The following is a 16,832-nucleotide window of genomic DNA, read 5'->3' as shown; positions in this document are numbered from 1 at the left end:
CGAAAGCGCTTGGAATTTCTCTATTCTTTCAGAGTGGTTGTTTTGCATATTCTGAAATCACCTGTTTACTGTGATCTTATTGCATATATATATATGTGTGCAACATGTGCAACATCTGTGTATCTTTACTGTAGACGTTTCACCATCCAGTCGCTTTATCAATACAAATTCCAGGACATAACTTGAAGACAGTAGAACTATATACAGAAGAAGATGCTGCACATGTGTCTTAATTTCATGTGTGTTAGGTAAGACACATATGCAACAGTTAGGTATCTTTATTTCGAAACGTTTCGCCTACACAGTAGGCTTTTTCAGTCGAGTACAGAAAGGTTGATAGAAGCAGAAGATACTTGAAGACGATGTAATCAGTCCATCACCCTTAAAGTTTTGAGGTGGTCAGTCCCTCAGTCTGGAGAAAAGCATTGTTCCGTTGTCTGAAACAATATGAAGTTGAAGTGACAGAATGGGGCCTTTATATAGTGCCAGGAGGTGAGACGTAGGTTGCTTTGGGAGGGCAGGTCCTTCTCAAACCCAGCCGTTCTCACTAGTAGAGGTTGTCGAAGTGGTCTGTACCAAGATACCCTTGTGTTGCAGTGTCTGACAGAATGAACATTAAAATGGTATGAAATACCGACAGATTGTTAGGTAAGACACATATGCAACAGTTAGGTATCTTTATTTCGAAACGTTTCGCCTACACAGTAGGCTTCTTCAGTCGAGTACAGAAAGGTTGATAGAAGCAGAAGATACTTGAAGAAGGACTTTGAGAAGGACCTGCCCTCCCAAAGCAACCTACGTCTCACCTCCTGGCACTATATAAAGGCCCCATTCTGTCACTTCAACTTCATATTGTTTCAGACAACGGAACAATGCTCTTCTCCAGACTGAGGGACTGACCACCTCAAAACTTTAAGGGTGATGGACTGATTACATCGTCTTCAAGTATCTTCTGCTTCTATCAACCTTTCTGTACTCGACTGAAGAAGCCTACTGTGTAGGCGAAACGTTTCGAAATAAAGATACCTAACTGTTGCATATGTGTCTTACCTAACAATCTGTCGGTATTTCATACCATTTTAATGTTCGTCTTAATTTCATCTTGTCGGTATTGTATTAACATTCTCGTACAACATGTTTTTGTGTTCGTACTTCCCTTAGAAGACGAATTTACAGTCTACTACACAGTTTAATTAACTGACTTTGAACATAAGAACATAAGAAAGAAGGAACAATGCAACAGGCCTACTGACCTATGCGAGGCAGCTCCAGTTCTCCCACCGGCTTAAGCCAATGCCTTGACCTAATGAGGTCAGACACGTTACTTAAGGGAGGAGCAGTGCATCCGACCTAGTAGCACAAGCTAGTCAGGTCCAACTCACACCCATCCACACCCACTCATGCATTTATCCAGCCTATTTTTAAGACTACACAACGTCTTAGCTTCTTTGACGGTACTCGGGAGTTTGTTCCACTCATCCACATCTCTGTTACCAAACCAGTGCTTTCCTATATCCTTCCTGAATCTGAATTTTTCCAACTTAAAGCCATTGCTGCGAGTCCTGTCTATGTTAGATATTTTTAGCACGCTGATAACATCCCCCTTTTTAATTCCTGTTTTCCATTTATACACCTCAATCATATACCCCCTAATTTTACGCCTTTCTAGAGAGTGCAGATTCAGGGCCCTCAGTCTATCCTCAAAGGGAAGATTTCTGATACATGGGATCAACTTTGTCATCCTCCTTTGTACGTTTTCCAGAGCATTTATATCCATTCTGTAATACGGTGACCAAAACTGTGCAGCATAATCTAAATGAGGCCTAACCAAGGATATATAGAGTTGAAGAACAACCTGAGGACTCCTATTATTTATGCTTCTTGATATGAAGCCAAGGATTCTGTTAGCTTTAATGCGAACACTTATGCACTGTTGTCTTAGTTTCAGAATACTCTTAATCAGAACTCCCAAATCCTTTTCGCAATCCTTAATATTAAGATCTGCATTATTTACTTCATATGTGGCATGGTTATTTTCCTGCATTTGTGTATATTAAACTGCATCTGCCACTTCTCCGACCACTGCATGAGTCTATTCAAATCATCCTGGAGTGCTCTAATGTCCTCATTAGAGTGAATTGGTCTGCCTATTTTGGTGTCATCAGTAAATTTGCTTATTTCGCTATTTATTCCCACATCTATGTTGTTTATGTAGATTGTGAACAAGTGACCCAGCACTGACCCCTGAGGAACACCGCTTGTGACGGGCCCCCATTCTGATTTCTCCCCATTTATGCAAACTCTCTGCTTCCTATTCGTCAACTATGCCTCAACCCAGGAAAAAAATTCTCCTATTCCGTGTGCCTAAGTTTCCTCAATAGCCTCTGATGTGGAACTCTATCGAAAGCCTTACTGAAGTCAATATACGCAATATCATATTCAATACCATGATCTACCTCCTCAAATACCTTAGTGAAGAAAGTTAGTAAATTCGAAAGACAGGAACGCCCCTTTGCAAAACCGTGTTGAGATTCATTAATCAGTTTATGCCTTTCGAGATGGCTACGAATTGCTTCGGCAATTACTGATTCCATAAATTTTCCCACTATGGAGGTAAGGCTTATTGGTCTATAGTTCGAAGCTAAGGACCTGTTACCTGCCTCGTAAATAGGTATTACATTTGCCATTTTCCATTTATCAGGCACTATGCTAGTTTGTAGTGATATGTTGAAAAGATTAGCCAAAGGTAGGCTAAGTTCCTCTTTACATCCCTTTAACACCCTTGCAAACAGCTCATCAGGGCCTGGGGATTTGTTAGGTTTTATTTTCTCTATTTGTCTGAGGACCATGTCACTAGTTACCGCAATCGTGCATAGTTTATTATCGTCCTGTTCGACATAATCTAATATTTCTGGAATTTCGCTAGTATTTTCCTTGGTAAAAACTGAGAGGAAGTAAGAATTGATCATTTCACACATATCCTTATCACTGTCAGTGATCTGACCTGCGTTACTCTTAAGTGGGCCTATCTTGTCCCTGATCTTACTTTTGTGTTAGTCTTTGAATCCCTTGCGACCATAGCCTCATAATTCTTTTTGCTTTTCTTATTCCTTTTTTTTTATTTCTCTCTTTAATTGAATATATTGGTTTCTTAACTGCCCCTCCCCTATGTTTGCCTCTCTTTTGACCAGTTTTAATCTATTGTTCATACATTTGGGATCATTTTTGTTAGATCTAATTTCCCTACTCGGAATAAAAGTTGTCTGGGTAGCTAGAACATGCTCTGAAAAACGCCATATTGGCAACCAAGATCACCTACCTGACCCATAGTCAGGACATCCCAATTTACCCCACCCAGGTAATTTTTCAGTCCCATGAAATCGGCCAAGTGAAAGTCTGGGACAGAGATTTGATTGCAGTTATCTGGGTAACTCCGTGATATATTGAAACTAATGGATTTTTGATTGCTTTCCCCAAGCTCATCATTAACCTCAAGATTATTAACTAGTGATTCTTTGTTGGCAAGAACCAAGTCCAGTAAATTGTTTCCACTAGTTGGTTCTGTCACAAACTGTTTTAAAAAGCAATCCTGAACCGTATCAAGAAAGTCACTAGGCTCAAGATTTCCTTCCACATTGTTTCATTCAGTTTGTCTGAAGTTAAAATCTCCCATTAACACAACATTTTCATATCTAGATGCCTTATGAATTTCGTCTCATAGCAGCTTACTGCACTCTCTATCAAGGTTTGGGGGCCTGTAAATCACACCCAAAATTAACTTTTCACGACCCTCAAGAAACTGTAGCCAAACAGATTCTGTGTCCGATGTTTCTAATCTTATACCTTGTCTAACACAACAATTTAAATTATCTCTGACATACATCGCCATTCCACCACCCTTCCCGTTGACCCTATGAGTATGGAATTGTTTATAAGCCTGTATGTTGCATTCAGAAGGCATTTCTCTATCTTTCAAGTTGAACCAATTCTCTGTTATAGCAATAATGTCTATATTACCTGCACTTGCAAGTAATCTTAGCTCATCTATCTTATTTCTTAGACTCCTACTATTTGTATAGTAAACTTTAAGGGAGCTAGTCACTCGTTACCCTCTACTATCTCTCTCTGTCTGTTGATCAATTACTTTGCCTTTACTAGCAACTTTATTTTGAATATTGTCTTTTAAACATATCCCTGAGGTATCCTGGTTATATCTGCTGTTTTCAACCCTAGTACTGCAGCCTGATTGTTTTCTACAGACACCCATAACTCTATAATCTATCAGTTTAAAGTCCTAGACATGTCACCAATAACCCCCTCAATCGAATTGGCTAATGCAACCACTCCACGTTTACCATAGAATGTTTCAGTTATCAATGAATGGGATTGCAAGTTCCTTGCAGTACCTGTCTAGCCAGCAATTTATACCAATTGCCCTAGACATCCATTCATTGCCCACTCCCTTTCTAGGCAAGATGGTACATATGATTGGGGTCTCTCCCTTAAACCCGACTACACCTGTGGCTGACCTATACTTATCCAGCAGCTCTGTCTCCTGCCGTTCCCGATGTCATTTCCACCAGCTCCTGTCTCCTGCCATTCCCGATGTCATTTCCACCAGCTCTAAGACAAATAATGGGCTTGTTCACATTGCCTGACAATATTATCCGACCTGCTGGCTATGTCACCAATACCATCTCATGGGAGGCACACCTTCTCTCTGACCTTTCTGTCTCTGTTACGAAAAGCACAGTCCATATATCTTACCTGAGAATCTCCCACAATCAGAATATTCTTACCTTGATAAGCAGGGGAGTCAGTGGTACCTTTACCTACCTTCACATTTTCTCTATTTATCTTCCTTATCATCCTTGTTCCTCAATTGTGAACCACTTGCCACTTAAAGCGGCTGCCATTCTTCAAATCACTGCTGGTAATTTTCCTCCTCACCAGCTAACGCCATCTCACACTCACTCCCAAACCTTGTAGACGAAGCTTCAGCCTCCTATTTTCCCTCTAAAGAAGTAGATTCTCCTTCTTCAACACTTTAACCTGAGATTCTAAAACATTACAACAAGCCATGGTGCTTGGTAACACCCCATGCTAATCCCAGACAGTTTAGGACAGCGGCCTATGGCAGTGCTTCTTTTATGGAAGATTAAGTGTTATAAATGAATAGTAAACATTGCTACATATGCGATGACAGCAGTACTGTGTGGGAATAAAAAAGATAATTTCTGTAACAATTTTATTAAAAACTTAATTAAAGGCTAACATTTAAATACAATATGGTTAATATTAAAAAAAATACAGACAAAGTTAGATTCTGCAGAAAGCTGCTAAACATTTCTCACTGAAAAACGCATTTCTCAAATTTACACTAATGATTCAAGACTTTGTACGTAAATTGTGTTTTCCTTAACCTAAGACTTTGACTTTTCATTACAATTCTTCTTCACTGTTTGCAAATAACTAGTTAAATATTCACTGTTTTCTTAATTAAAGCCGAGATGCATTGTGACCTCATTAGTAACAAAATATGAAATGCCAAAGATGATTTTATTACCTTCTTTCTTTGTAAAACTACCAAGATACAATATTCTTAAATTTTACTGATATACATTCAGCTTGCGAATTCTCTGTGACAACATTATATATACATAGATTCTTTGGCCACAAAATGCGCTACAGTTATCTAAAAAAATCTAGTTTTCTCAGTATTAAAATCTTTAATAGCATTATTTTGCCCCTTACACTGCCACTATCGAGGATGGGAAGGGCAGGGTCGTAGTCATTTTTTTGAGATTTTCCCCATCCTTGTCAAGACACTGCAATCCCGCCATCACACAGAACCCAGCGAAAAGAGCCAATAACCGTACCAAGCCTCTTTCATTCTTAGCTCGTTCTCTCTCTAGAACCTCACAGAAGGCAACGTACAGTATCGTACCAGCCGAAATCGACTGGAGCACATTGGGTATTAAGACATTTGCACTAGTTTCTTCAGTTGCGAGAGACAGCAGGAGGACGCCTATGAAGCCACCAATGGGGGAAGCCAAAGAAAAAATGACAATGGATGCCATGAAGGGTTTAAAGGATAACCTGACCTCTAGGAGCTCCATGGATATACAAAAGGCTATGACAAACTTGTGAGCTACCACTGCACCAAAGAGGATCCAAACGTCTGCAATGTTACTCTCAAGTCCAATTGCCAAACCCTCCATGATGCTATGGAACGACAAAGCAATCACTACGACAACGGCTTCCATAACGGAGGTGCTTTTGTTAAGACCAGAGACATGATGGTGGATGTGAGGTGTGGTATGGGCACTCTGCTCAGAACATTCGTTTTCTGGGGCTGGAGTGATGTGTTCATCATCATCGAATGCCTCGTTTGTTTGCAGCTCAACTCCTGTAACGTTACATTCAATGGATGGATGTTTTTTCCTCTTCACAGAGGTCATTATTTTTGCTTTGTTTACATCTTCATTATCTCTCGTACCCCCTGGAGTGGCTAACACATCCTGTTCTTGCTGCTGCTCGTGAGTGTTGACACAACTGTGGATAACTTCCTCGACCAAATAAACGAAGAAGAAACCAATGCACATGATCAACTCCGCCAGTGGATAATCGACAGCAACCATATATCCGACATTCATAGCGTGATCATATGTTTCCTTCGTCTCTGGCAGAAGGTGTAAAAACACGGTGGCCATCAGAACTCCAGCACCGAAGCACAAACACCCGCTTAGTATAATCTGTAAGTAAGAAATATGGAATGAAATACGTGGTGAAAGGTACGTAGGAAACACAAGTTGAGAGATTGGTAGGAGAATCAGGGCGAAAGGTATGCATGAACCACAGAGCAAGAGGTGAGCAAGTGCATGAACGAAAGGTAAGTAGGAAAAAATTGGTGAAAGGAAAGTACGAAACACAGAGTGCGAGGTAAGCAGAGAACACGGGATCAGAAGAGTGAAGACAGCAATCACAGATAATAAGTCACAACAGTTTTGAAGAAATATATACAATAAAAAAGTTAAAGATAAAAGTTAGTTTATAAAAATGTGCGATCTGGAGAATAGTCGAGAATATTACCGTTTTTCCTGCGGCTTTTCTTTTTTTTCCTACGATTTGTTTTGCTGGAACCATGTGTTTCCTAACGCAAGGTAAGATGTGAGGAATCAATCATGATCCCCAAAAGAGAAGTCAGTCTCGAGCCCCATGTTTCTTAACATAGGATAAGATGTGACAGGTCAACTTCAACCCTTACGTTTCCAAACACAGGCTTGTAGAGTTACCTAAGGTGAGCGGCCGAGGAAAGTTGTGTCACCTGTCCTGTAGCTTCGTTACCTGGGAATAAGAGTCGAGTGTCATAACTCGACTCACGAAATCGTAATGACACGATTGCAAACAAATGCCACCCGTGGTATGGTTCGAGTGTTATATTTGTAACCTGGCTTGCTTTGTTAATTTTCAGGGTGACTGTTGTATTTTAGAAGTAGAGTGGTAAAAAAGGAGGTTTTAATTCTCAAGAAAAGAAAAAGTTTAAAACTTATTTGGATAAGTGTGACCATGAGTGCGAAGTAGGTAAGATGAGTAGGAAAACATATCAGTAGTAACGAATGGAAAGCGGTTTGCGGAAAAAGGAGAAAGATGAGACTGAAGAATGTTAAAGAAGAACTGAAGTCGCTTTACTCTACTTCAGTTACAGTGTGCAGTGGTGGTCAAGGAGAGAGGTATGACTATTCTTATAATAAAGGAAAGAATATACTTGGTAAAATAAGACATATATGAAGTATTAGGATATTGTGTTGAGGAAACATTTCGCCACTTGTTGCTTCTTCAATTCTATAAACTTATCCACGGCTCTGGTGGCCTGGTGGTTAACGCTCTCGCTTCACACGGTGAGGGCCTGGGTTCGATTCCCAGCCAGAGTAGAAACATTGGACGTGTTTCTTTCCACCTGTTGTCTATGTTCCCCATCAGTAAAATGGGTACCTGGGTGTTAGTCGACTGGTGTGGGTCGCATCCTGGGACACTGACCTAAGGAGGCCTGGTCACAGACCGGGCCGCGGGGGCGTTGACCCCCCGGAACTCTCTCTCTCCAGGTAAACGGACAGAGTTCATGAAGTGGAAGTGGCATGAGAAAATGAGGATGGAACGAGTGTAGAATGCAAGGGTGGAAGAGGTACTTGCCAGGCATGAACCAGTAGTCTTGCTGCAGTGCTCCAAAATTTAAATTTCTTGGTGATAATTTGTCTTTGTGCTTTTTTTTATTAACGCATCGGCCATTTCCCACCAAGACAGGATGACCCGGAAAAGAAGAAACGGTTTCATCATCATTTACTCCATTACTGTCTTGGCAGAGGCGAGCCGACACTGCAGTTCAAAAACTGCATCATATTTTCACCACTCCTTCAGAGCGAAGTTTCCCTGAAGCCCTTCATAACTTACTTTGCTCGCTGTGGCATGCCCTCCCGACCAGCGAACCAGGTGTTAAGGTTATAAATGAGTAGGGAATCCCTCGTTATGCTAAGCACTTTGATTCAACCAGCCAAAGAAATTGAAGCCCAGCAAAGTTGTGAAGCGATGTGGTACACTCGTCAATCTGTATATATCGTATATACCTGCTTGCTTTTTGGTGAAGGGAATATAAGTATTTACTCTGCTGCTCTTTTGCTTGTTCTTGCCTAGGTTATCGTGCTGCAGGTAGGTGTACAGGTCACTAGACTTCACCTGTGCTCATAAAACCCACATTCCAACAGCACATCAAGTCATTAAAACCATTTGCTTCCACTCGCTCCTCTCTAACATGTGAAAAGAAGATGAAGAATTATATAGCCAAGACTTCTGAATAAATAAAATTGCTAGTCCTGGAAAACAGTGCCGTCTGATTAGATCTTTGCAGATAACAAGTTTGACCTCGTTGAATTTTATCAGGTTATTGTGGTGTTACAGTGGATGATGCAGGTACTGTATTGATTATCCCCAATGCATGGAAGGGTTGACCAATACAATGCTTGTATAATCCGCTGTAATACCCACAATCGCCTCGTGAAATTCAACGAAGCTAAGCTCACCATATGTGAATAAAACTTAATCAAACGGCATTGACTGGAAAGTGCTTTGATTATTATTATCTACACTATGTCCCAGCATTCTGTCAGGTTTATTATTTCAGAAATATTGTCTAAATTATTTTTACACATCACCTAGAAGATGAAGTTTTGGAACACGAGTCTATTATCCCGTACCAAGCAAGTGTTTCTCCCACCGCTGTGATCTACACTGGTCCTGAACCATTTTTCCTGTGCTTCACCCTCTGTAGTTATCTACGTCGAACAGGAGAGGTCATTCCTGAGGAAACGTTCCCTAAATAATCCGACATTCACTGCACGTGTCTTATTTTACAACTCTAGGTATTTTTTACTATATCTTATCCAAATATACTTAGTGTTGGGGACTAGCAAATGAGATACGTAGAAAATTCAATATTAGGAAAAGGAGGGCTAGATAGGGTGGATTTTCTTGGAACTGGAATGGGTGATATAGCTAATAGGAAAGATAACATTTGGTCAGATACTGGAAACTACCCAATTATCAATCTCAGTGCTGGACGAAACGATATGATCAAACTTTGAAGGGAGATTTTGCTTATCAAATACAGGATGGCTATTGAATTAATCAAATCAGAGGGAGGGATTCCGATCTCATGCATTAGCAGCAAGATTTGGCAAAGAATAAGACCACTTAAATGTATCTTATGTCAGCTTACTGTTAGTGACTCAGTAATGTGAAACATTTTTGATACTTATTTCTTATCTGTTTTTAAACAAAAGGATACAGTTGAGATCCCCCCAAAAAAAGATTACAGGCCAGGGCAAAATAAAATATACATGATCAAAATCACTCGTGACATGGTCCTCTAATTAATACATGGATTAACATTTAACAAGTCACCGGTCCCTGTCAGACATTTCTTAAGGGTTCTAAAGATATGTTAGGAGGAACTTAACAGACTTTTAGCTAGCCTCTTAAGCAAATTGCTAAAACGAGTATCATCCAACACAAAAGGATAATGGCAAATATGATGCCTATTTTTGCAAAATGGAAGATAGATTCTTAAGATTCAATTACAGTAAATGAGCTTAAGGGGCAATGCGACTGGTTCGACCTGTTTCTTAATTTGTTGTCCAATTTCGTTCATATTTGGTGTACTTTAAGAAGTATTTATGTAAGTTAATTTGACCAAGTTCCAAAAAGATCGCCCTCCTCCCCAAAAAAAGAGAAAAAATCTAAAAATGAGATCAGGCAAGAAGTTTACACTTATTAGCACTGTAAAAAGTGTTTTGGTCACTCCTAACTGATAAAACAAAGCCAATCCTATATTTTGATGACGTGAAATGATCTAATATACTTGTTCTTCTTCACCCTAAAAAATAATTTATGTGGTGTATTCTCATTTTAATGTATGGATGTTCTCAAATTAATGTATGGGTGTTCTCATGTTAATGTATGGGTGTTCTCATGCTAATGTATGGATAATCTCAAGTTAATGGATGGGTGTTCTCAAGCTTATGTACGTGTGTTCTCATGTTAATGTATGGATAATCTCAAGTTAATGTATGGGTGTTCTCAAGCTAATGTATCGGTGTTCTCAAGTTAATGTATGGGTGTTCTCAAGTTAATATATGGGTGTTCTCATGCTAATGTATGGATAATCTCAAGTTAATGGATGGGTGTTCTCAAGCTTATGTACGTGTGTTCTCATGTTAATGTATGGATAATCTCAAGTTAATGTATGGGTGTTCTCAAGCTAATGTATCGGTGTTCTCAAGTTAATGTATGGATAATCTCAAGTTAATGGATGGGTGTTCTCAAGCTTATATACGTGTATTCTCATGTTAATGTATGGAGTGTTCTCATGTTAATGTATGGAGTGTTCTCATGCTAATATATGGAGTGTTTTCATATTAATGTATGGAGTGTTTTCATATTAATGTATGGAGTGTTCTCATGTTAATGTATGGAGTGTTCTAAGGTTAATGTATGGAGTGTTCTCAGGTTAATGTATGGAGTGTTCTCATGTTAATGTATGGAGTGTTCTCATGTTAATGTATGGATTGTTCTCATGTTAATGTATGGAGTGTTCTCATGTTAATGTATGGAGTGTTCTCAGGTTAATGTATGGAGTGTTCTCATGTTAATGTATGGAGTGTTCTCATGTTAATGTATGGAGTGTTCTCATGTTAATGTATGGAGTGTTCTCAGGTTAATGTATGGATTGTTCTCATGTTAATGTATGGAGTGTTCTCAGGTTAATGTATGGAGTGTTCTCAGGTTAATGTATGGAGTGTTCTCATGTTAATGTATGGAGTGTTCTCATGTTAATGTATGGAGTGTTCTCATGTTAATGTATGGAGTGTTCTCATGTTAATGTATGGAGTGTTCTCAGGTTAATGTATGGAGTGTTCTCATGTTAATGTATGGAGTGTTCTCAGGTTAATGTATGGAGTGTTCTCATGTTAATGTATGGAGTGTTCTCATGTCAATGTATGGAGTGTTCTCAGGTTAATGTATGGAGTGTTCTCATGTTAATGTATGGAGTGTTCTCAGGTTAATGTATGGAGTGTTCTCATGTTAATGTATGGAGTGTTCTCATGTTAATGTATGGAGTGTTCTCATGTTAATGTATGGAGTGTTCTCATGTTAATGTATGGAGTGTTCTCAGGTTAATGTATGGAGTGTTCTCATGTTAATGTATGGAGTGTTCTCAGGTTAATGTATGGAGTGTTCTCATGTTAATGTATGGAGTGTTCTCATGTCAATGTATGGAGTGTTCTCAGGTTAATGTATGGAGTGTTCTCATGTTAATGTATGGAGTGTTCTCATGTTAATGTATGGAGTGTTCTCAGGTTAATGTATGGAGTGTTCTCATGTCAATGTATGGAATGTTCTCAGGTTAATGTATGGAGTGTTCTCATGTCAATGTATGGAGTGTTCTCAGGTTAATATATGTGGTATATCAAGATTAAAAATTGAGACTTCTCCTAAATTTAATGAGGTTCTTAAATTAATGTGTAATGGTTATGAAGCTAATGTATGAAGGATTCTAAATTTATTGTATGGAGGTTCTCAAGTTAATGTTTGGGGGTCCTGAAGTTACTGTGATGAGGGTTCACAAATTATTATATGCAATTTTTAATGATGTAAAGTTAATGTGTGTAAGCTCTTAACATAACGTACATATATTTTCAAGTTAATGCTTAGAGATTCTCATATTTATGTTTTGAAAGTTCTCAAGATAATGTATGGAAGTTCTCAAATTAATGTATGGAAGTTCTCAAATTAATGTATGGAAGTTCTCAAGTTAATGTATGGAAGTTCTCAAGTTAATGTATGGAAGTTCTCAAATTAATGTATGGAAGTTCTCAAATTAATGTATGGAAGTTCTCAAGTTAATGTATGGAAGTTCTCAAATTAATGTATGGAAGTTCTCAAATTAATGTATGGAAGTTCTCAAATTAATGTATGGAAGTTCTCAAATTAATGTATGGAAGTTCTCAAATTAATGTATGGAAGTTCTCAAATTAATGTATGGAAGTTCTCAAATTAATGTATGGAAGTTCTCAAATTAATGTATGGAAGTTCTCAAATTAATGTATGGAAGTTCTCAAATTAATGTATGGAAGTTCTCAAATTAATGTATGGAAGTTCTCAAATTAATGTATGGAAGTTCTCAAATTAATGTATGGAAGTTCTCAAATTAATGTATGGAAGTTCTCAAATTAATGTATGGAAGTTCTCAAATTAATGTATGGAAGTTCTCAAATTAATGTATGGAAGTTCTCAAATTAATGTATGGAAGTTCTCAAATTAATGTATGGAAGTTCTCAAATTAATGTATGGAAGTTCTCAAATTAATGTATGGAAGTTCTCAAATTAATGTATGGAAGTTCTCAAATTAATGTATGGAAGTTCTCAAATTAATGTATGGAAGTTCTCAAATTAATGTATGGAAGTTCTCAAATTAATGTATGGAAGTTCTCAAATTAATGTATGGAAGTTCTCAAATTAATGTATGGAAGTTCTCAAATTAATGTATGGAAGTTCTCAAGTTAATGTATGGAAGTTCTCAAGTTAATGTATGGAAGTTCTCAAGTTAATGTATGGAAGTTCTCAAGTTAATGTATGGAAGTTCTCATGTTAATGTATGGAAGTTCTCAAATTAATGTATGGAAGTTCTCAAATTAATGTATGGAAGTTCTCAAGTTAAAGTATGGAAGTTCTCAAGTTAATGTATGGAGGTTCTCAAGTTAATGTGCGGAGGTTCTCAAGTTAATGTATGGAGGTTCTCAAGTTAATGTGCGGAGGTTCTCAAGTTAATGTATGGAGGTTCTCAAGTTAATGTGCGGAGGTTCTCAAGTTAATGTATGGAGGTTCTCAAGTTAATGTATGGAGGTTCTCAAGTTAATATATGGAGGTTCTCAAGTTAATGTGCGGAGGTTCTCAAGTTAATGTATGGAGGTTCTCATGTTAATATACGGAGGTTCTCAAAATAATGTAAGTAGGTTCTCAAATTAATTAATGAAAGCTTTCAATGTAATATAAGGAGGGTTCACAAATTAATGTTTTAAGGTTCTAGAGTAAGTTATCAGGGTTCGCAAGTAAATGTTAGGATACTTGTAAGTTACTGTCGAGGGGTTCTCAAGTTAAAGTCTGGGGTTCTGAAATTAATACAAAAGAGGATATCATGTTATCGGTTACGAGGGAAATACTCTCATTGTGAAGTTGGAAGAATTTTAAGATAACGTCCTGTCTAGTGTATTCATAGATAACAGCCAGCAAAAATGAGATGAATCATAAGATAACAAGCAAATACTAAGACAGTTTTCTTGAGATAACATCCTGATATGAACAAGTAACCATTAGATATTTTCCGGACGGCTGAGGTTTTGGGAGGAAGTAAATGGCCGGAATTCACTGGGAGAAATGGAGGGCTGGGGCACGTGGGCTGAAGTAGATGGCTGATGTTCTCTGGTTGAACTGGATGGCTAGTGTTCGTGGGCTGAAGTAGAGGACTGGGGTTCGCTAGTGAAGTGGACGGTTGGGGGTTCGTGGGTTGAAATGGATGACTAGGATTTGTGGGCTGAAGTGGATGGCTGAGGAACGCTGGTTGAAATGGATGGCTGGTGTTCGTAAGCTGAAGTGGATGACTGTGGTTCGCTAGGTGAAGTGGATGGCTGGGGTTCGTGGGTTGAAATGGATGGCTGTAGTTCGTCAACTGCAGTGGATGGCTGTGGTTTGCTCTCTGAAATGGATGACTATGGTTCACTGGTTGAAGAGAACGGCTGGGATTTACTGGCTGAAGTGGATCACTTTAAGTATTCTGTTATGAGTATCTGCTGTATATTACCCAGCAGTACTTTATACAGCTCACGGTAGAATATTATTACTTAGTCAAGCGATCATTTCAGAGCAGTGCTTCTCAGTATGTCAGATTCCACTTCACTGAAAAAATCCGCATGTTTAAGAGCAACATGGAACTGTTCACTAATTTTTGAAATGTTAACTGTTTCTCTGCAGATTGCTCTTCCTCGTGCTTTTTGACTCTGTGAGTAGATTCCATCTGGGAATTCAAACAGAAAGGACTCATGAGTAAATTGGTGCTTAAACCAGTCAACAAATAATTTCTCTGTCATCCATACTGATTGGTTTGACCGCCAGTTAACAGGCAAATAACAGACAACCAGTCTGCCTGTGCCGCCGCGATGGCTGATAGTGTCGAAGCGCAAAACAAACGCAGATAGAAAGGTGGAAATAGGTACAAAAATTAATCGTGAACTCACGGAAACGCAGCTTCTGTAGGTATGAAAGGTGGTGGCCTACTATATTATTATTATTATTATTATTATTATTAGTAGTAGTAGTAGTAGTAGTGGTAGTATTTTAGTAAACAGAATGTAAAATTTTGGGAGAAATACCCAGCTGTGTAACAACAAAAAATATTTCGATATTTCTTTTTAAAATATATACACGGAGGTATATTAGAAGTATATTAGTAGAAGTCTTGGTGAAGGTTTCCATTCCTTCAGAAGAACAGAAAAATACTCTATCCCAACACTTTATTGCAGAGAACTCTTCCAGAAAGATACCATGATACTGGTGAAGGGATATTGGTCCAAGGAATGTACACTAGTAGCCCTTCCTTGTCGCCGATCAAACGTGATTAACCTCATTTTCCTAGCTCTGAATGATCATTACGGTTTTAGCGTTTTCTCAGGAATATGATTATAAAAACTTAGGGATGGTGTAGTATTGCAATAGGGGTACTGACCCATAAGGCAGATTCGCCTCACATTCAGCCACACCTACTTATGTACCTATCCAACATCTTTTTAATTTTACCAAAGTTCTAGCTTCATTTACGTTTCATTTCGTCTACAATTCTATTGCCAAACCAGTGTTTATTTATCTATTTTATGAATCTAAATGTGTCCACCCTGAATTCTTTCTTGCGAGTTCTGCTCTTTTTTCAAACCGCTATTTATATCCTTATTTTAGCCGTTTTTCCAGTTGTACCCTCAGTCAAATCTTTCCTATTTCTACACCTTTCCTAAAGTGCAAATTCGAAGCCTTCATTTAATAATCTTCGTTAGAAAGTTTTTTTGATAGAATCAACTTCAAGATTCTTTGCTGTTTTCCAGCGCATTTATATCTTTTCTTGAATATGGAGGCCTGAAATGAGCAGCATAATCAAAATGAGGCTTTTCCAAGGATGTATACTATAGAATTCGAACATAGCCTTAGGATTCTATTATTTAAAATTGATAAAATGCCAAGACTTCTATTAGCTTTCTTGAGAAGATAAGTACACTCTTGTCTTGGCCTGAGGTTTCTGTTAACCTGAGGATTTCCTAAGCCTTTCATATTCAGACATACTTATTTTCTTTTCTCAGGATTTGAACCTTACATTGAGATGCATCTGTCATTTCTCTTACAACATCATCAACCTATGCAGATTATGCTATATTTCCCTAGTGTCCTCATCCTAGTATCCTTATCCAATTGTTCTCATCGGCCAAGTTTTGTGTTATCAGTAAATTTCTCTTTGTCGCTTTTGTTCTCCCACTTTTGTCGTTTAAATTAAAAGAAGGGTTGCACTGGAGATATGTATAGGCTAGGTAGGCCTACTTGGTGAGTAGGCTGAATACATATCTGAAGTAAGAAAATTCCATTCTAAGTGAAGATTTCCTCAACTAGGAAGATGAATGATGTTAATTATTATAAATATACATGAAACTCGTACTCGCGGCGTACCTGGCTGGTGGCAGAATGTATCTTGCGTAGGAGGACTCTGCGTAAGTATAGAGGAAAGAGGGAGACAACGAGGGTGAGAGCAGCCATCAGTACCAGAGCCGCTGACTTCGTACTATTACCATCCATCATGATGATACACTAGCGTCTTCGTTACCTCATCAGTGAAGAGGCGGGGAAAGGAGCTATGATTCAACCCCTGCAACCACAAATAGGTGAGTACAAATGGGTGACTACACACTCACACACACACACACACATACACACACACACACACACACATACACATACACACACATACACACACACACACACACGCACACACACACACACAAACATACACACACACACACACACACACACACACACACACACACACACACACACACACACACACACACACACACACACACACACACACACACACTCACATACATATAAGAATTGGTGTTAGGACAATGCTAAATAACTATGTAGGAAATGTGTATCTTGCAAATCTTAGAACTACCTTTCAGAAA

The 16,832-nt window shown here is 38.5% G+C and overlaps 1 protein-coding gene across 1 annotated transcript; it reads right to left on the bottom strand.

Annotated features, from left to right (window-relative positions):
* Positions 1-5,345: 5,345 nt before the first annotated feature.
* On the bottom strand, positions 5,346-16,508 carry LOC128693301 (zinc transporter ZIP1-like). The gene is made up of 2 exons (XM_053782913.2): positions 16,318-16,508; positions 5,346-6,755 (listed from the first exon to the last, which is right to left on the bottom strand). The coding sequence occupies exons 1-2, from the start codon at positions 16,444-16,446 to the stop codon at positions 5,751-5,753; spliced, it is 1,134 nt and encodes a 377-aa protein (XP_053638888.2). The 5' UTR covers positions 16,447-16,508; the 3' UTR covers positions 5,346-5,750.
* Positions 16,509-16,832: the final 324 nt, after the last annotated feature.

The sequence above is a fragment of the Cherax quadricarinatus genome, chromosome 28 (assembly GCF_038502225.1).
Source record: "Cherax quadricarinatus isolate ZL_2023a chromosome 28, ASM3850222v1, whole genome shotgun sequence".
NCBI classification, from domain to species: Eukaryota; Metazoa; Arthropoda; class Malacostraca; order Decapoda; family Parastacidae; genus Cherax; species Cherax quadricarinatus.
This window is presented reverse-complemented; position numbering and strand designations above follow the sequence as displayed.